The 20,759-nt window shown below is 43.5% G+C and overlaps 2 protein-coding genes across 2 annotated transcripts in view; both read right to left on the bottom strand.

Annotated features, from left to right (window-relative positions):
- The window catches only part of LOC129838478 (collagen alpha-2(I) chain-like), a 28,647-nt gene extending 19,646 nt beyond the window's left edge, over positions 1–9,001 (bottom strand). The window contains exons 1-2 of the mRNA XM_055905462.1: positions 8,770–9,001; positions 4,035–4,233 (exon numbers count right to left, since the gene is read on the bottom strand). Of these exons, the coding sequence (XP_055761437.1) occupies positions 4,035–4,226 (192 nt within the window). The 5' untranslated portion in view covers positions 4,227–4,233; positions 8,770–9,001. The remainder of the gene's footprint in view (positions 1–4,034; positions 4,234–8,769) is intronic.
- Positions 9,002–12,087: 3,086 nt separating this feature from the next.
- Positions 12,088–14,337, bottom strand: LOC129838656 (keratocan-like). Its single transcript, XM_055905777.1, has 2 exons — positions 13,457–14,337; positions 12,088–13,289 (listed from the first exon to the last, which is right to left on the bottom strand). Exons 1-2 carry the CDS (start codon positions 14,322–14,324, stop codon positions 13,120–13,122), a joined length of 1,038 nt encoding a protein of 345 aa, XP_055761752.1. The 5' UTR covers positions 14,325–14,337; the 3' UTR covers positions 12,088–13,119.
- Positions 14,338–20,759: the final 6,422 nt, after the last annotated feature.

A 20,759-nucleotide genomic window follows, 5' to 3' on the forward strand; every position in this document is an offset into this window, starting at 1 on the left:
TTACAAGCTTCTATTTGCATGTTGCTGATGCAATGTGACCTGTGACCTTTTCACAACAGACACATACTCTACAGTGCTCTAAACCAAGTCAGCTTCTGTTCTAGGAGTGTCTGCAAAGAGCTTTAAAGGCACCAGATCAGTAACTCTGGCCTTGGATTACAGTTTACAGGAGAAAAGTGTGAAGCTTCTTAGGGTTAGGGTTAGAGGAGCTGCAGAATAAAGAAAGGCAACAGAGAGCTGGAAAGAGAAAGCAGAGATCATCATTGAGTCTCCTCTGACTTGGTGAGGGAGGACTCCTTCCAGTCTGCATAATCCCCTTTCCCACTCTACATCCTTATTCCTAAATCTGCCCTCTCACCCATCAGTAGCCTACTGTATCAAGGGTAAGTGCTGCCACACACTGACAAATATTAATCATGTGAGAGCGATCTAGAATATATTTTCCCCAGCACACACACCACTGAAGAGAAGGTCTGAAGGGAACTGCTGGAGTTTTTCCTGTCTTCTATCTACACTATTGTCAAGGGTTTGTTTTCTCCTGTATCAGTTTCTCTTTCCCCTGAATCATTCCAAGGCTTTTGAATTACATGCACTATACTCCATCTGTCCTGTTTATACTGAGAAGAAGAGTTTGAATTGGGACAATGTAAATGAGATGTAATTAGCTGTAATTGCTTGAAATACAATGTGGTAATTTAACAGATGTGATTATCCAAAACAATACACACACACACACACACACACACACACACACACACACACACACACACACACACACACACACACACACACACACACACACACACACACACACACACACACACACACACACACACACACACACACACACACACACACACACACACACACACTATGCATTAACATCACCTTCCTCCATCAAACTGAGCCATTAGAACAATCTCTGAGATTGCACATTGATAAACCAGCAGACTAATGAAAGACTACAACATTGTTTTGTACACAGATCCCTCATGTCATAATAGCCAAATGTGCATTGGATTGTGGGACTGACTTGGATGGTGGCATACCACATCAGGTTCAGTTTAAATGTTTGGCTCAAAGGGAACTAGTCGAAAATCTGATCCCGCTGCCAGCCTGACATCGTTTTGGCATCGTGTCTTTGTTACAAAAGAAAATAAACGGGAACATTTGCTGAAATGGGCTGTTTTAGTGTTCTCTGTCCAAACCTGCATTGCAGACTAGTTGCAACACATCCAACTTGGGCCGTTGAAGGCTACTTCTGGCATGGGCAGTGCTCTCTCTGCTCACTCTCCTCTTTCCTCTATTTTGGACTTATTTGGGTGCTTTATATTGTTCAGATTGTTTAATGTCCGACAGAACCCTCTGGCCCACTTGAAACCCTTTGGGTTCTGGCTAGCACAGAGCAGTTTGGCCCATTTTAGCATGCCGATGTCAGACCTGGGCCAAATATGGGTTAGAAATGAACTTAACAACAAGGGCTATAATATCCTTTGCCACATAGGCCATCAGTATCTACAGGCTACTGTAGAAGGTACTAACACCTCTCACAAACAGCAACGCCACTCATTTAACTTGACCCATACTTGCCATACTAGTTCCATGTCTAATCTAGCTACATTCCTATCCTAACTGTATCCCTTCCCCAGCCCTTTATGAATACATTGTATGCATGTGAGTTGAAAGGCTTGAACCCTGCAGCTGTATTTATTTATTTTATTTTTAGTTAACATTTATTTTACTAGGCAAGTCAGTTAAGAACAAATTCTCATTTACAATGACGACCTACCCCGGCCAAACCCAGACGAAGCTGGGCCAATTGTGCGCCGCCCTATGGGACTCCCTGTAAGGGTTGCGGAACTAGTGGCAGTGAAGTCAGACTGTCACGCCCTGACCTTAGAGATCCTTTTAATTCTCTATTTTGGTTAGGTCAGGGTGTGACTAGGGTGGGCAATCTAGTTTTCCTATTTCTTTGTTTGGCCTGGTATGGTTCCCAATCAGAGGCAGCTATCTATCGTTGTCTCTGATTATGGATCATACTTAGGCAGCCTTTTTTTCCACCTTTAGTTTGTGGGATCTTGTCTATGTCTAGTTGCCTGCGAGCACTACATAGCTTCACGTTTCGTTGCTCTTTGTTATTTTTGTTTGTGAGTTTCATCGGAATAAAACATATGGAACTCTATACACGCTGCGCCTTGGTCTACTCATTTCGACGAACGTGACACAGACAAAGGAGAGCAGAGATAGGTAATAGCCGGAGCAGTTTATTTACAAAACCCACAGCAATACAAAAATAACCTACATGGGTACAAAACCTGACACGCACCAGTAACATAGCGTACAAGCACTTACAAACAAACAATTCCACACAAGGACATGGGGGGAACAGAGGGTTAAATACACAACAACTAATGATGGAAATGGAAACCAGGTGTTAAGAAAACAAGAGAAAACAAATGGAAAATGAAAAGTGGATCGACGATGGCTGGAAGACCGGTGACGCCGACCGCCGAACACCGCCCAAACAAGGAGAGGAAACAACTTCGGTGGAAGTCGGGACACTCCCAATCACTGCCAGATATGATACAACTGTATCGCTCAATGCATACATTTCAATCTAGCAAGACAACAGTATTGTTTATAGTCTACAATCTAATCCCAAAGGGGGGGGGGGATACACCTGCTTTCAGAGGGAGATTGAGTACCTGACTCTGACTAACGATAAAGAAGATTTTCGACATAGATGAATAAAATGTCATTATATGCATTATTCTCTGTCTGAAGGCATTGTAGCTGAGGAAAAATGTTCACTGAGCCCATCAAGTCATGTCTACAGACACAGCAACTGCTGTATTTGACTCTGAATGCTACACGGCTGTAATAGCCCTAGATGTAATCTAAATATCAAAGTTGAGAAGCATGGAACCTCTAATCCCACCCAACTCAAAACTCAACTTCTCCCTTCAACCATTGCTCTTCATAGAAGAGTTAAGTAGGTGTCTCTCAAAAATGTTCAAGACTCCCTAGTTGCAGTCCATGCATACAGTACAATCCATCAGTGCCAATCAATCCTTGAGGGGGAGTGAACGAGAGAAGGGGGAGAAAAGGGATACATGGAATTGGGCCAAAGTGACAAGCGTTGAAAACTACAGTCAGACTTGAGCATTCAAACTAATAAGCAAGAAAAATTGTGAGGTTCTATCTGACATTTTGGTCAAAAAATTATATTCACATAGAGTTGCTCTTTAAGTGGTCTTTTACAAGTAAATTTACAATATAATACAAAACTCTGAAAGTTCTATCTGCTCAAACAGCTGTTCATTTGGTGCTATAAAGTTCTGTATGCAATCCAATCACACAATGCTGGGTTGTCAATCAAAAATAATTGTATGTGACTGTATACTTATTGAGTCATGAAAGAGGAAGACATCACAAAACAGTTCTGAGATCTGGGACTTGAAAATACAAATGATCTCAAAACGATACAATTTGAAAATAAAAACATATAGTCCCAAGTCCTTGGGTATTGAACTCTTCCAATGATTCAGTAATGCAGATTCCATCACCGAGGCTCAGGATACTGTAGGGTGTGCGCCATAATAAGTCCCCATCAACGAATTAACACACCATCTTCCACAAGATAGAATGTCAATGCTTTATCCACCAACTTACATGGCACTTTGACATTGACGTCTAAGTTGGGAAATGGAGCTAGCAAAGTGCAGGCAATATCAACCAAGGTAAAACAGTAATGTGATACGTACAATGTACAAAATTCAAACTAATACATTCACCTTCATAGGATGTCTATGATGTGAGGTTCCTTCCTATGTCACTGACCTGTCATAAGTGAGTCAGTGTAAGCTATAGTAAGTAATCTGCTAGTCTTTTTTCTTTTACCTATCGCACTGATTAGTGATTGCTTCAAGGACGTGTGGATAGAGGGATACATTCTTAGAATGGTCAAATGAGGTCGGAGGTCAAATCTCAGCATCTCTGTCACTCATCCCTCCAATTTCCCCCCAGTATCTTACCTGAGGTTCGTCAATAGTCAGTCCATCTTCAAAATCATAGACATCCCGATTCTCCAAATTCAAGTTTTCTAGATCCACATCATAGTTGGCGCTGTCGTACGTGTCTAATTCCACCTGCCGGGCAAATCTGGGGTTGGCCACCACTGCGTTGAGGACGAAGAGTCCCAATATGAGGCTCGCCAACATCCTCATAGTCCACCTGGAAACACAGGACGCGAGAGATATGTCAACCAAGCACTGAACACAGAGAGTGAGATCATGAACCCTGAACCCAACCTGAACACTGATAAAGAAACATTTTGATGAAGCGTTCATAGTACACAAAGAAGACACATTGATTAAACTTTCAGTATATTTTATTTTACTGAGGAAAAGGGATTTTTTTTTTTACTGAGACTTAGATTCAAACATTCGCATAATCTTATGAACCAACCATAAGAAAGTAGTGAGCATTTACACTACCAGTTCAAATTTTGAACACCTACTCATTTAAGGGTTTTTCTTAATTTTCACTATTTTCTTGCTTGGGCCAAGAAACACGAGCAATGGACATTACACCTGTGAAAATTTGTCCTTTGGTCTGGCGTCCAAATTTGAGATTTTTGGTTCCAACCGCTGTGTCTTTGTGAGACGCAGTGTGGGTGAACGGATGATCTCTGCATGTCTATTTCCCACCGTAAAGCATGGAGGAGGAGGTGTTATGTTATGCTTTGCTGGTGACACTGTCTGTGATTTATTTAGAATTCAAGGCACACTTAACCAGCATGGCTACCACAGCCTTCTGCAGCGATACGCCATCCCATCTGGTTTGGGCTTAGTGGGACTATCATTTGTTTTTCAACAAGACAATGATCCAAAACACACCTCCAGTCTGTGTAAGGGCTATTTGACTGAGAAGGAGAGTGATGGAGTGCTGCATCAAATGACCTGGCCTCCACAATCACCCAACCTCAACCCAATTGAGATGGTTTGGGATGAGTTGGACCGCAGAGTGAAGGAAAAGCAGCCAACAAGTGCTCAGCATATGTGGGATCTCCTTCAAGACTGCTGGAAAAGCATTCCAGGTAAAGCTGGTTGAGAGAATGCCAAGAGTGTGCAAAGCTGTCATCAAGGCAAAGGGTGGCTATTTGAAGATAAAATAAAATATATTTGGATTTGTTTAAGACTTTTTTGGTTAGTACATGATTCCATATGTGTTATTTCATAGTTTTGGTGTCTTCGCTATTATTCTACAATGTAGAAAATAGTTCAAATAAAGGAAAACCTTTGAATGAGTAGGTGTTCTAAAACTTTTGACCGGTAGTGTGTATGGCAAAGGCTGTATCATCCATCCTCAATCTTCAGAGACAACAAAGGAAGTCACAAATGTCGTTGCTATGTCTTCACTACATGTCATGGCATTCCTACAATGCATATACTGTATATGCAAGCCTTTGAATTTCATAGAGCGTCAACACACACATTGGAAAGTCACATCTCTGCATTAGATACAGCTCTAATAGCCATGGAAACCATTCATATCCAAAGGAAAAGGATTTGTGTGCCCATGTTACAGTACCTGCAGGGCAATTTCATGGTAACAGAGTGATTCTGAGACTAAAATGTATGCCAAACAAAAACCAGTAATTGTAAAGTTAAACAACCCATTCAACTCATTGGATGACTTATAACAATTTCCACAGAATTTTTTACGAAAACACATTTACTTGAAGAACTTTGGTAACAGAATGGCGGCACCAACAGCACAAACAGTCATTGTTACCAAATTTTGCATCTGCAATGTTCTTCGAGTAAAGGTTTTTTGTTGTTGTGTGGAAATCATTAAAAGCAGTTCTTGTGCATATGGTTTGTTTAACTTTGCAGTCATTGGTTTTGTATGACAGATTTGAAAGAGTCTCAGCATCACTCCGTTACCAACTGCATGGGTGTGATGTGGGTCCGGTTTGGACGTTTGGTTGGTAGAACACACTTTTGAGGTCAGGTAACTCAATATTCATTACCAAGGCACAGACAGCCCAAATAGATGAAACATGAGTCCCCCAAATTCCCCTGAAACCTCCTTCCTTAAAGCCCGGAGCTCACTGTTGGACGAGGTGGTGGCCATCTTGGTTTTAATCCTTGGCTGCCTGTGGTGTGTCAAAGGTGAAGGGTCAGAGTTGATCTGGTAAATGCTGCTGTACTTGCAATTGTATTCAGTGGTGTCGTGGGAACATGTTTTTTTGCTGAATCTTCCCAACACATTGGTTTACAAGGTGCTGGGAAATATGGGTTGTTTCCCCCTGTTCATTTTTGGGGTATTTTGTCTTTCTGCTTAATCACTGTATTTTCTTCTACTAGAAAATGTCACAACATTTTGACTATGTTATCATAAGAAGTTATGGTTCACTTGAATTGGTGAACATTTATCATGTGTGCTTTTCCGCTTGTTGTGCAGAAAACTCGGAGTCAGACCTCTCTCTCTCTCTCTCTCTCTCTCTCTCTCTCTCTCTCTCTCTCTCTGTCTCTCTCTCTCTCTCTCTCTCTCTCTCGCTCTCTCTCTCTCTCTGTCTGTCTCTGTCTCTCTGTCTCTCTCTCTCTCTCTCTCTCTCTTCTCTCTCTCTGTCTCTCTGTCTCTCTCTCTCTCTCTCTCTCTCTCTCTGTCTCTCTCTCTCTGTCTCTCTCTCTCTCTCTTCTCTCTCTCTCTCTCTCTCTCTCTCTCTCTGTCTCTCTCTCTCTCTCTCTCTCTCTCGCTCTCTCACCACCTCCTTGGAAGAGAGCATTGATGTTAGTCTTCATACTTAATTCCCCACACACTCCAAACAAACAGTAACAATGTCTGACACGACCATCTGTAGGTTATAGAGGACTATCTCTGGACACTAAAATAAAATAGTCAATTCCAGACTGACTGTTGGCTGTGAAGTTGATACTGAGCCCAGTAAAAGAAAAGGCCAGTCTAAATGATGTTCAGTAGATCATTGACAGCTACATTCTGTCATGTGTAGAAGGACCAGACAGCAACGTGTGAGTGCAGCCTCTACAGCAACACAGGGCCTGACTTTGGGCTGAACTGAAACAGGCCGGTCAAAAAAGGCCCTGGAAAACGAAGGAGAGAGAGAGAGTCCTTTAGGCCGGCAGGGAAACGGAGAGCGAGGGAAGAGAGAGAGTCCTTTAGTCCGGCAGGGAAACGGAGAGCGAGGGGAGGGAGAGAGGAGTGCGAGAGACGTGGATGAGACACTGGCCCTCAGGGTTAGCTGGAGAGAGTGAGGGAAAATATCACTGTGAGAGAGAGAGAGAGAGAGAGAGAGAGAGAGAGAGAGAGAGAGAGAGAGAGAGAGAGAGAAAGAGCTGACTCGCCCCCTCGGCCTTCACAGAGGTTCTTTATGAGTCCACGTCCCGGCCTGTCTCAGCATTCACACTCGAAATTCCACCGTGGTTTGTGGACAGGATGGCAGTGAGTTACGACTGCAAGGAAAACCTTCATTCAATGCGCACACACACACTTGCAGACACACACACACTCTTAAACACTGACTCACACAAACACCACCCTCACAGACACACACACACACAGACACCTAACACACCTATCTTTCAGAAAGAACATTGAACCTCTATTTTTGGGATGAGTGCTGATAAAATTGAAAAATAAACCTGCTTAATTTAGTCATAAATCCATTATTTGTTGATATGAGGTAGAGCCATCTAAATGTGGTTTTATACCTCTGCTATTTATAACAGCACACTTTCTACTCTTTATTGGTGCATAGAGAAAGGTCTGGAATCTGACAGTTTTCATAATGTCATGAAACCATGACAACGCATGGCAACGGTGAAAGAGGGACTATACTAAAGACAGAGGCTTGCTTTTATACACGCCATCACAGCACACAGTGTGTGTGTGTAGCCTACAGACTGCTTCTGTGTTTTGCTTGGCTCTGCGTTGGGCATTCCTGATATTCAGTGATTTGACAGTTTTTCTTATTCTTCCCAATAGCTGGAAGCAAAGCTGATTTATTTTTGACAGACTTACATACACAAAATTAGCAGTGAGACTAATTTGTGCAAAACTGACGAGCCAAAAGTACAATCAATCACGGTAAATTGAAATTCAGGCAAAATTGGCCCACTGTTACTAGATCAAAATATGAATAGACCAATTGCCAAATATAATATCTCCAATCTCTTCAACCTGCTGATTCCAATCCAGGGTGCCAATTTCCCTTTAACCCCAATGGTTATTAGAAGAGATCAAAACACTTGATGCAACGCGCTAACAATCCAATTAAAGGATCCAATCAAGAACGTGCTTAACTTCATCCCTAAAGAGTATGTCAGCCACTGCTCTGTTCAGTATGAAATTTGACATCGGATCAAATGTTAAGGTCCCAATTGGGGACGTGTCAAAAGTGCCGTCTCTACTCCTCGAAGTCCCCTGCTCGCCCATACCTGAACGGTCACAATTACCAAGCCAGTTGTGCACTAAGCAAGAAATAGGGAAACACTCAATAAATAAATAGAATTACTTGATATGATCAGACACTAGACATCCAAACCAAGAATAGATGTACAAATCACAAAGCAATAAAAAAATCGAATATCAAAACCTCTATCAGCATTAAGCCAACGTGTCCATGCACTGCACAAACCCCTGTGAACAGCACTTTTTAGAGGGGTTCATTTTGCTAGAGTGCCTTGCAAATCCTGCATACTAAAACCCATAACCCATAGTGAAGAGAGCACCCAGAAGGCTTACCTCTGTCTCCTGTTTTCTTGAATGGTCCCTTCAGCCGTGATGGAGATGCTGAGGGCTAGGGGACCTGGCCAATGGTGAGAGATTGCTCAGGGTGCCGGGAAGAGAGTGGGTGGGTGTGTATAGGTGTGTATGTGTGGGTGTGTGTAGGTGTGTATGGGTGTGTATGTGTAGGTGTGTGTAGGTGTGTGTGTTCTGGCAGACCAGAGCCGTGTGCCCTTCCTTGTGTGTGTGAAGGTAGGCACTGAGAACGATTAGAGGGGAGCGGACTGCTTTTGGTCACTCGGACTTGGGCTGTGCACCCACCCCGTACCATGAACACTTGTCTCACACACACACACACACACACACACACACACACACACACACACACACACACACACACACACACACACACACACACACACACACACACACACACACACACACACACACACACACACACACACACACACACACACACACACACATTTAGAGAACCTGCTATAACAACAGACACCAGATAGACACACACACACACAGAGAGAGAGATATCTTTATCCCTAACAAGAGTAGCCTTTATTTTTCTAGAGGGGTGCGTGGCTTAATCAGACCTGCAGCGTGACTCAGAAATGTTTGTCTTCCTTTTCATAAGGTGAAACTCTGGCATGTGCGGCTTTCATGTGTGGTGAGGAATCTACGGTGCCCCAGAACACAATGGTGCCTCTGTGAGGAGCCTCTGTTAGCACGCTGCTGAGAGGAAGTCCCTGCCTGGAGGAGAACGGCCTCAGCTCTCCATACACTGGTATCGCTCAGCTACATTTCCTCATAGCCACAGGTCAGTTTTATCTTCAATTCCTATTGTTCAAGACTTGGACTGGGAAATCAAATCCTGTATCTGTGGTTAGGTCTTTGTACAGCACAGTCAAGGCCCAATGTAGGCAGAGGTTGGGATTAAATGCAGATCCAGGGTCAACTCACTCAATTCTAATTCCTAATGTTAAACCGATAGGAGGGAAATACAAACTGACCTAGGACCTGCTTTCCTACTTCCACCCAGGCCGGAGCAGTAGACAGACTGGAAGTACCTTACTAGCTTTCATGTGTCAGTTTAATCGTACGTTTCTGGTTTTCTGGCCTCAATTTTCACTCGACCCCCCAAACCTATCTCTTTCTTTCTCCCCAAGTAACTGGAGCTTTTGCTGAGTGAGAGAAATTGAACTATGCTGGAATGCTGGGAATCGTTTGGAATTGTTTAGAATCGTTGGGAATCGTGCTACACCTGCTACCAGGAATGGTGACATACACTAAGTCACAGGTGTCAAACTCATTCCACGGGGGGCCGAGTGTCTGCGGGTTTTCGCTCCTCCCTTATACTTGATTGATGAATTAACATCACTAATTAGTTAGGAACTCCCCACACCTGGTTGTCTAGGGCTTTATTGAAAGGAAAAAACAAAAACCTGCAGACACTAGGCCCTCCGTGGAATGAGTTTGACACCCCTGCACTAAGTGTACAAAACATTAGGAACACCTTCCTAATATTGAGTTTCACCCCCTTTTGCCCTCAAAACAGCCTCAATTTGTCTGGGCGTGGACTCTACAAGGTGTTGAAAGTATTCCACAGGGATGCTGGTCCATGTTGACTCCAATGCTTCCCACAGTTGTGTCAAGTTGGCTGGATGTCCTTGGGGTTGTGGACCGTTCTTGATGCACATGTGGAACTGTTTAGTGTAAAAATGACCAGCAGTATTGCAGTTCTTGACATACTCAAACTGGTGTGCCTGGCACCTACTACCATACCCCGTTTAAAGGCACTTAAATCTTTTGTCTTGCCCATTCACCCTCTGAATCCATGTCTCAATTGTCTCAAGGCTTAAAAATCCTTCTTTAACCTGTCTCCTCCCCTTCATCTACACTGATTGAAGTGGATTTAACAGGTGACATCAATAAGGGATCATAGCTTTCACCTGGATTTACCTGGTCAGTATATGTCATGGGAAGTGCAGTTGTTCGTAATGTTTTGTACACTCAGTGTATAGCTATGGTCAGGTGGAGTTCGGATTTTACTAACCCCAGCATGATTCTGAGAAGGGATTGGTTTATGATGGTGGTTAATTGATTCATATTTTAATCTGAGACTGTTACCAGCTAAAATATAAAGCTACAATCAATTAAAAACATCAACCATGAAAAGGAAAGAGAGAATTAGAGAGGGAGAGAAAGTTCTGAAGAAGGCGATATGAAGCGAGAGTGATTAATCACAACTGACATGAGGAATGCTTGCTTCTGGCACACAATAACAATCCCTGTCAATTCTTGCACGTTGTTGCATTACTGACTTTGTTCGCCACTGTTGTGGTATTCCTGCAGGAATAGTATTCTGACTGTACTGTCGATTCCATCGGTCACCAAACATTGGCTATAGCAGAATGGTGGAAATGTGTCCTGAGAGAGACCATAAAGTGACAACACCTTCATGATATCATTACCAGGCCAGCGGCTTGAGACTCTGTGTTTTCTCTGGTCTTCCTCTGGCACTGCTTCCTTGGTGCATATGGGAGTGCATTCTGGTAGATCTTAGCTCTCCAACTATTAAGCAGTAAGTCATAGAGACTACCGCGAATATGCACTCAAAGAATGTGTGGTTTCTAGGTCTCTGTGTGAGTGTGATTGAGTCTCTCTCTGTCTGTGTGTGTGTTTGTTAGTGTGATTTAGTCTCTCTGTCTGTGTGTGTGTTTGTTAGTGTGATTTAGTCTCTCTGTCTGTGTGTGTGTTTGTTAGTGTGATTGAGTCTCTCTGTCTGTGTGTGTGTTTGTTAGTGTGATTTAGTCTCTCTGTCTGTGTGTGTGTTTGTTAGTGTGATTGAGTCTCTCTCTGTCTGTCTGTGTGTTTGTTAGTGTGATTTAGTCTCTCTGTCTGTGTGTGTGTTTGTTAGTGTGATTTAGTCTCTCTGTCTGTCTGTGTGTTTGTTAGTGTGATTGAGTCTCTCTCTGTCTGTCTGTGTGTTTGTTAGTGTGATTGAGTCTCTGTCTGTCTGTGTGTGTGATTGTTAGTGTGATTGAGTCTCTCTCTGTCTGTCTGTGTGTGTGTTTGTTAGTGTGATTGAGTCTCTCTCTGTCTGTGTGTGTGTTTGTTAGTGTGATTGAGTCTCTCTCTGTCTGTCTGTGTGTGTGTTTGTTAGTGTGATTGAGTCTCTCTCTGTCTGTGTGTGTCTGTCTGTCTGTGTGTGTGTTTGTGAGTGTGTCTATAGAAGGGAAGGTGATTAATGTAACATATTTCTTCCTTCGTTTAATGTTTTTCCAGAAAAATGTTTTATTTATATTATTGACTGTATAAGGAATTCACAACTTAACATATTCTTAACAAAATGTAAGCATTCCAAAATTGCTTTGGCATTTCTGAAATATGTAAGATGGCTGCAAAAAGATTGACCCATTGAGTACAAAATGGAATTTCACATTTGAGACAGTGATCAAGAATTCAGTGAATTCAGTGAAAAACAGACAATTAAATAAATTAGCTAAATGCGAAAGAGCAAACAGTTGCATGTTTTTGTGGAATAGTATGTGTCTAAAGTTAGCTCAACATATTCATATTCACAGAGAACTTGAAAATAAAATAATTTGCATTTAATTTGGTTTCAAGTCTGATATCATCAATTCAAGTTATTCTGTCAGAGAGGAGCAGTATAAAGTGTTTAAAAAGTATTATTTTGGTATTCACAAAAGATGATCTTCCATTCAAAGAAATATAATGGGGACAATGAGTCATCAGAAGATTCAACATGCCTTAAATACATACTGTTTATAAACAATATTCCTCTTATCTTGTCCCAATCACATTGTCATAGTAAATTATTGTCTTTTTTAGAGTTTTGGAAAAACACAATTTCAAGGTTTTCTACCACTTTCAGGCCAATGTGTGCTGTATTGAAGCAGCACACTCAGACATACTGCACTTTTGCATTAAGCACTTGTGACTATAGGACTAACATAAGGCACAACTAGTGGTCAAAAGACAGTAGTGCAGTCCAATCACACTATCTACAGATCGTCAGGTGACCTTCACCCAACAAGGTTGAGGTCAGTTCCATTCCCATTCTACCAATTCAGGAGACTCAATTCAACAACTGAAAATGGCCCATTATTTTCTATTGACCAATTCATTGCATTAATTCTTAAATTGACCGAGTTTGGTTTGACCCCAACCCTGGCGTCTAATATGTGGTTCTCAACATAAGTATGCAAATGAGTAGTCCACAGATCAAAAATCCATATAGATTAGAATAGTCACTTCCATTCGTTAGTAATCATCTGCCCTTGGATCCGGGAGACTATAGCTAGATGCGATTGGCTGGTGGAAGTGTATTTCTTATATGACGATGGACCTGAGGAGACGGAAGCACACCATAAGGTCTCTGGGTATCGGTGGCTTGACCTCATTGCCATCGAGACGGAGGTAGCGGAGTTTAGGAGCGGTCTCAGTGACATAGCCCTCCAGAGCATCAGCCGACACAGGGCAGATATCAGATCCATTCACACCTGCAATTGCAAATACACCATCTTAGCAAAACAGTCCTACAACTCATCAAAGACATTTTCCACGGATTATAATAATACAATTATCTGGTTTTTAAACCAATCATCAGTTAACCATCCAGTCAGTCAGTCAATGTATCAATGAAACTAGAACCGTGTCAAAAACGTACTCTTAATCTGGTTGTGGTCCAGGTGGAGGTGTTCCAGGCCTGAGGGGATCATAGGAACCTGAGTTAGCTGGTTATGGGACAACTGCAGGTCCAGGATGCTGGACATGTTGAACACGTTCTTGGGCAGCCCGCCGTTTCCCAGCTTGTTGCGGTTGAGCCTGAGGAAGGCCACCTTGGGTAGACCTTTGAAGTAGTCAGCGGGGATCTTCTCAATGGCGTTGTTGTCCAGGAAGAGCTGGGTGATGGTGATGGGGAGGCCCAGGGGCATGGTGGTAAGCTGGTTCTTGGCCAGGTTGATCTGGACCAGGTTGCTCAGGCCCTTGAGGCTCACCTCGGTCACTGCGTCATCCTGGAGCTTGTTCCCCTGCAGTTCCAGCAGTGTCAGCCGATCCAGACCTGAGAACACCCCGGCGGGGATCTTGGAGATGCGGTTGCGGGAGAGGCGCAGCTGCTCCAGGCTGGAGGGCAGGTTGGCCGGGACGGAGCTCAGCAGGTTGTCATCCATGTAGAGGTGGACCAGGTGGGGTATGGCGGCCAGGGCACCCTCCTCCATGCCCTCGCTGGTGATGCGGTTGCGGTTGAGGTTGATCCAGCGCAGCTGCGTGGCGTTGCGGAGAGCATCTGTTGACAGTACGTCGATGAGGTTGTTCTGCAGGTACAGATACCAGGTGTGTGGGGGGATGGTGGGGATGCGCTTCAGAGCCTTGTTGTCGCAGTAGACGGCGTTGGGGAAGCTGGGCGGGCAGCGGCACTCTTTGGGACAGGCCTGTAACTGGGCCATATAGTCTTCGTAGGACATGTCCGGGCTCTGGGCCAGAGTGGGACCGACCAGAAGCAGGACGGAGGAAAGGGCCAGGAGAAGCGCCATCTTAACACTCAGCCTGGGGTAGAGGAGAGAGAAAACACATGAGATGAGACTGACTCTTATGCAAAACACAGACACAGATACAGGCACAGACACAAACCCTGAAGACAAGATTAAGAACATGGTTGAACAAACACACCGACCCAAATACACAGACGATGATCTCTGTATGTTCCAAGATAACTCAACATGGACCGGCTTGAGAACTAGGTGTTAGCACTTCATTGTGACCTATCCTGTTTTTTTATAGGCGAGTCAAATCAAATCAAATCAAGTCAAATTTTATTTGTCACATACACATGGTTAGCAGATGTTAATGCGAGTGTAGCGAAATGCTTGTGCTTCTATATCCGACAATGTGGTAATAACCAACAAGTAATCTAACCTAACAATTCCACAACTACTACCTTATACACACGTGTAAAGGGATAAAGAATATGTACATAAAGATATATGAATGAGTGATGGTAAAGAACGGCATAGGCAAGATGCAGTAGATGGTATAGAGTACAGTATATACATATGAGATGAGTAATGTAGGGTATGTAAACATAAAGTGGCATAGTTTAAAGTGGCTAGTGATACATGTATTACATAGAGATGGCAAGATGCAGTAGATGATATAGAGTACAGTATATACATATACATATGAGATGAGTAATGTAGGGTATGTAAACATTATATTAAGTGGCATTGTTTAAAGTGGCTAGTGGTACATTTTTACATAATTTCCATCAATTCCCATTATTAAAGTGTCTGGAGTTGAGTCAGTATGTTGGCAGCGGCCGCTAAATGTTAGTGGTGTCTGTTTAACAGTCTGATGGCCTTGAGATAGAAGCTGTTTTTCAGTCTCTCGGTCCCTGCTTTGATGCACCTGTACTGACCTCGCCTTCTGGATGATAGCGGGGTGAACAGGCAGTGGCTTGGGTTGTTGTTGTCCTTGATGATCTTTATGGCCTTCCTGTGACATCGGGTGGTGTAGGTGACCTGGAGGGCAGGTAGTTTGCCCCCGGTGATGCGTTGTGCAGACCTCACTACCCTCTGGAGAGCCTTACGGTTGTGGGCGGAGCAGTTGCCGCACCAGGTGGTGATACAGCCCGACAGGATGCTCTCGATTGTGCATCTGCAGAAGTTTGTGAGTGCTTTTGGTGACAAGCCGAATTTCTTCAGCCTCCTGAGGTTGAAGAGGCGCTGCTGCGCCTTCTTCACAACGCTGTCTGTGTGGGTGGACCAATTCAGTTTGTCCGTGATGTGTACACCGAGGAACTTAAAACTTTCCACCTTCTCCACTACTGACCCGTCGATGTGGATAGGGGGGTGCTCCCTCTGCTGTTTCCTGAAGTCCACAATCATCTCCTTTGTTTTGTTGACGTTGAGTGTGAGGTTATTTTCCTGACACCACACTCCGAGGGCCCTCACCTCCTCCCTGTAGGCCGTCTCGTCGTTGTTGGTAATCAAGCCTACCACTGTAGTGTCATCCGCAAACTTGATGATTGAGTTTGAGGTGTGCATGGCCACGCAGTTGTGGGTGAACAGGGAGTACAGGAGAGGGCTCAGAACGCACCCTTGTGGGGCCCCAGTGTTCAGGATCAGCGGGGTGGAGATGTTGTTACCTACCCTCACCACCTGGGGGCGGCCCGTCAGGATGTCCAGGACCCAGTTGCACAGGGCGGGGTCGAGACCCAGGGTCTCGTTTCCTCTCACCTTATTTTAGATGAAGTGCTTTCAAGTATAGATAAGCTTATTTGGACATGGTGCATTAAGTGTGCAAGTGTTCATCAAGCTGCCTTAAGTTCATTCACATGTAAACAACAATGATTCCAGGTGTTTCATTAATTTAGTCCCTTATTGAAAAAACTGCCAGGCCTTCCATCAATGACTAGCCCAAACTAGCCGTAGCTTGCGTCAAATCTCCTGCATTGACGCAAGGTCATTAGCATTCGAGTTTACATGAAGTTAATGAGCGTTGGCACATCATGTGGTCAGGCCAGCTGTCCACTGGGTCCATGGGAGGTTATAAGCTTTCTTAAGGACAGGATGCACTGCCACGTCAACTAATGGCCTTACGCGAATACTTCTGATTGGATGCTAATCTGTAAAATCGGCACCTGCAGGGGGCAGTTGAGGTTGGCCTGAGGTTGGGTGCTCCTTTAGGAGTAAAACACAGAGCAAACCAAATCCACCTGACTCTGTTGTGGATGAAGCACAATCTGTTACACCTGACATTGGTAATGAATTAAAATACCCACCAACACACCTAGCCGTGGAATGCCATATCAGCATTTATACATATAGTATACAGATGTGTATTAAAGCAGTTACATTCTGCACGCAATCATGACAGAGAAAGTGGAATTAACCTACATAGAAGAGAACAAACATGGAGAAAAGAGGAACTGGGGATGATAGCGAGACAGAGACAAATAGATTGACAGAGGCAGACAATAAACCAGAGGCATCTAAACTCTGCAATAGCACATCCACCCATTCTGTCCCAGAATGCTTGATTCCTCTCAACTATCATCTGGTGCTGGTTTAAATTCTTAGTGTGTGCTCCACACGTTGGTCTGGAACTCATTTTCAACAGGCCTGGTTATGCCATGGTTGGGCCCACTTCAAAGACGTGGCCCGCTCACCTGGTTCTGGGGCCCCTGGCACCTCGTATCTCACTGTATAGGGCCAAAGATCTATGGAGCACCACGTGTCCATGCCTCTAACCTTAGAGACCCAACTGTTGGGTTAAACTTTCCACCTGACCATAATTATAGCTGCTTGTATGTAGTTTGGCCAAGGTCAGGAAAAGTTACTTTCCTGTTAAACAAACTGCCTTAAAGACCATAACTGGAATCTCTCCAGAGCCTCACTCGTTCAAAGCCTCAAAGCCATTCACAAGCTCTGGCTTTTCAGTGCAAGATTGCCTACAGTATAGTACAAATGAATGCAGAAAATCACCAAATAAAGGTCCAGCCACTCAATGTGCCTCAACTGTCACCTCCCAAAACTGAACTCACATTGTCTTTGTGACCATTAGTTTGCAAGCAAAGTCCTATCTATACCTACTTTTCCTCAAACTGGAAACCCAATTTAATCGTCCCCTAGAACCACACATACCTTTGAGTTCAAGAGATTTTCCAAAGTCTGTCTTTGCACCCTGTTTCTGCCTTGCTCAAGAAATGTGGTAGCAACTGCAGTCCCAAACTCAGAGAAACACCGCTCACCTCCCCTGTATTTGTACCATCGGTGTCTTCATTCAGTTGGTGGGAACCCTTCATTGACAGTCACACTGTAGTTCCTCTCGGCCAATCAGAGGCCTGTAATCAGAGGTCATAATCCATGCGGTGACTTTTTCCCTGTTAAGCCTGCGGCGGTGTGGTAGCTGAGGCCTTGAGACTTGGCCCACTTCAAAATCAGGCTAATACGGGCCTATACTCACTATGACACCACCCTAACCCTTCTGTCCACTCCCCGTTCTCCCACAGTTGGCACCATCTCTCTGTTTATGTCCTTCAGGTAAATGTCCCGCTGAGATCTCTAATGTTCTTAGCGCTAATCAGGCAGCGATGTCAGAATGGAACAACTCAACTCTGTTTGAAACAAACAAATCTACGTCTTCTCCTAATTTTTCTGTGCAGAATGGTGCAATAGCAATCCATGTGTTCCTCATAATAGTGACTTGGCCATAAAAACCCAGGAGAAATATGGTCACAGTGTCTCCTTGTGTTGGCATGATAAGGGATATGCTGATGGCCCTCTTTTGGGCCAACTCACGGCAATAGAATTATCCTACTCACAACGTATGGCTTTGACAATGTCTTTCAGTCCTTGGTGTTCTTTCTGACAGGTTTTTTGAATTGGAATTCAGAGAACTGCAAACAAATTATACACTGTGGGAACAAATTGGCTTTTGCTAATGATTCGGATTTGTTTAAATCCTTTCTGATGCGGACCCACCCAACAATCTTCTAGCACAATCGGACACAATCAGACTCTGACCTTAAAAGACATCAAACCCAGTACAATTAAGTACACATCGGTCTGTCCAGACATGAGACTTAATGGGGTGGGGTTAGAGTGAAAATAAGGGGATTTAAAAGGTGTAGACTGGGTTGGCAAAGTCTCAGCATTGGGGTTGGGCTAGCTAGTTAAGTTGGGGTGGGTAGGTCATTTTGTTTTGCTCATTCTCATTTCCTTTGAAGCTGCCATAGGCCCACCTAATACCTTGGGATAATCCCATCTGATTGGCTTGTCCAGGTTGGAGCTAGCCTTGACCCAAGATGTGCCACGAGAGACCAATAGGGATTGTCTCGTGTCTGGCAAGCTGCTAGCGCACAATACAGTCACTCCTCAACACAATGCGAGAGGTAGAAACACTCTAACCCATAAGAGAATTTAGCTACCTTAAATCCCGAACACATTTAAACTGACAACACTTCAAAGGTCAAAGCGTTAAATGCAAGGTAAACCAATGAACAGTGACTGTGCGTCAATCACGGTGCCTATCTCCTCACAGGTTATTTGACCTTAATGGGAACAGACACCATGTTGCTCTCACTCAAAAATAGAAAACTCCTAAAAAGACTTAGCTGTTTTCAAAACCTGGAAGTTGCAAATCAGTGATGCATATTGTTTACGTCGTGTCCACTTATAACGAAAATATGTGAGTTTCTGGTTTGGCATATACAGCCTCTCATCTGACATGCTCTCAGACAACGGTCTACAGTTTGTTTGACCTCCATCACAAAACACCTTGCTGTTGAAAAGACACCCTTGGCATGCGCCCACCACTCTATAGTGTTAGCAGTCTAGCAGAGCTGGAATATCATTTAAGATGGAGAAAGGTGTGGTCATTGCCAGAGTCAAGTGCTCCACACCTACACATCATCCCCAGCTTCGAATTGGCTCATTCATCCCACCTCCTCTCCCCTGTAACAATTCCCCAGGTCGTTGCTGTACATGAGAATGTGTTCTCAGTCAACTTACATTATAAAATAAGGGTTACAAATCTGTTTCTCTTTAGAAGCACTTACACATCAGCAGTAACTATATTATACAACTGGTCATGAGAAATGTGCATGAAATCGACACACAATAACAATTAATGAAGTGTTCTGCACTGCAAACCAACTACAGTAACTTGGCAATGCTTCAGTCATGTTTTTACCTTGTCTTGATGGAAATCAGATGTCTCTAATCAAATGAAAGATTAGACTGCAGATATGCACAACAAGGGAATCAACCAATTAGGATTTTCATTGGTATAACTACATTACTATTGATTTAATGGCAAAGCGACAACCAAGTTTTCATAATCTCACTGCATTAACTTGTGACTCAGGGCTTCTCACTGTGTTGCAGAATGGAACAAAACAGGATTGAAAACAAATGTTGGCCACTTTCCTGTTTGACAATCTGAAAGGAAGCATATGGGAAGGAGTATGTTTAATGCCTGAGGGTTTCCAGTCAAAGCCTGCTATGTTAATTAGTTAAAGGACTGTTAAAGGATTGTTTTTAATGGGCTTCAGTTGGGTTCAGTTCTACTTGATGACTGCGCTGAAATGAAATGGACTTCTCTCCAGCATTGATCAGAGGACATTCAGCTCAGTTACAGCTGTGTTGAACAAGCCCTGTGTCTACATAAGACTACACGGCTCTGGAAAGCAGAACTATGTCTGGCATTGGAATATCAAACATGATGCCGTTTTGATCTCTGCAGATTTTCCAATAGTATCTATGGATATTTACAAGAGACTGATTATGGAATAAACTCTTTCACTTGAAAAGAGCAGAGGCCCGCACACTGAATATGCTCTCAATTTACCACCTGCTTTTGACCTGACAAAGTTCAGCGCTGGATTGAACCGTTGCCAGTAAAAGGTGGTAAATTGGGAGCATGTTCATTATGCAGGCCTCTGTTCTTTTCAAGTTGAATTCTTTAGTCCAGCACCTACGTTTTTAAGGATGTGTGTATGACCACAAACATTTCTATAAACTCTTCCACTGCTATCATAATCAATCTGTTACTGCATTATTTGTTTCCAATAACAAACTTCAAAACATACTTTTCAAGGGAGACATTTAACTAAGAAACAATCTGTGAGTACACTTGTGCCAAAAACCTATTCTAATTCTAATTGAATGGCACACCCCCTGCAAGACGGCAACAAACTGCACAAACTACAGCTAGATCTCTTGAACGCATTGTTCGTTTTTGGAATAGAAACTGGCACGCAGCACAAGATCAAAGATAAAGACCAAAATACTTCTCATATCAGTCTCTCCAGATGTAAATAATGCCCCCCAAAAGAAAAGAACCGAAAAGGATGACCCATCCACACCCATTTTAGCCTTTCACCTCTCTTCAGGAAAAACAATACCTGCTTCTCCAAACGGTGTTTGTTGGTAGTGTATGGCCAGGTGATGCTTGGCTCAGGGGTAGTA

Source organism: Salvelinus fontinalis, chromosome 39, assembly GCF_029448725.1.
Source record: "Salvelinus fontinalis isolate EN_2023a chromosome 39, ASM2944872v1, whole genome shotgun sequence".
NCBI lineage: Eukaryota > Metazoa > Chordata > Actinopteri > Salmoniformes > Salmonidae > Salvelinus > Salvelinus fontinalis.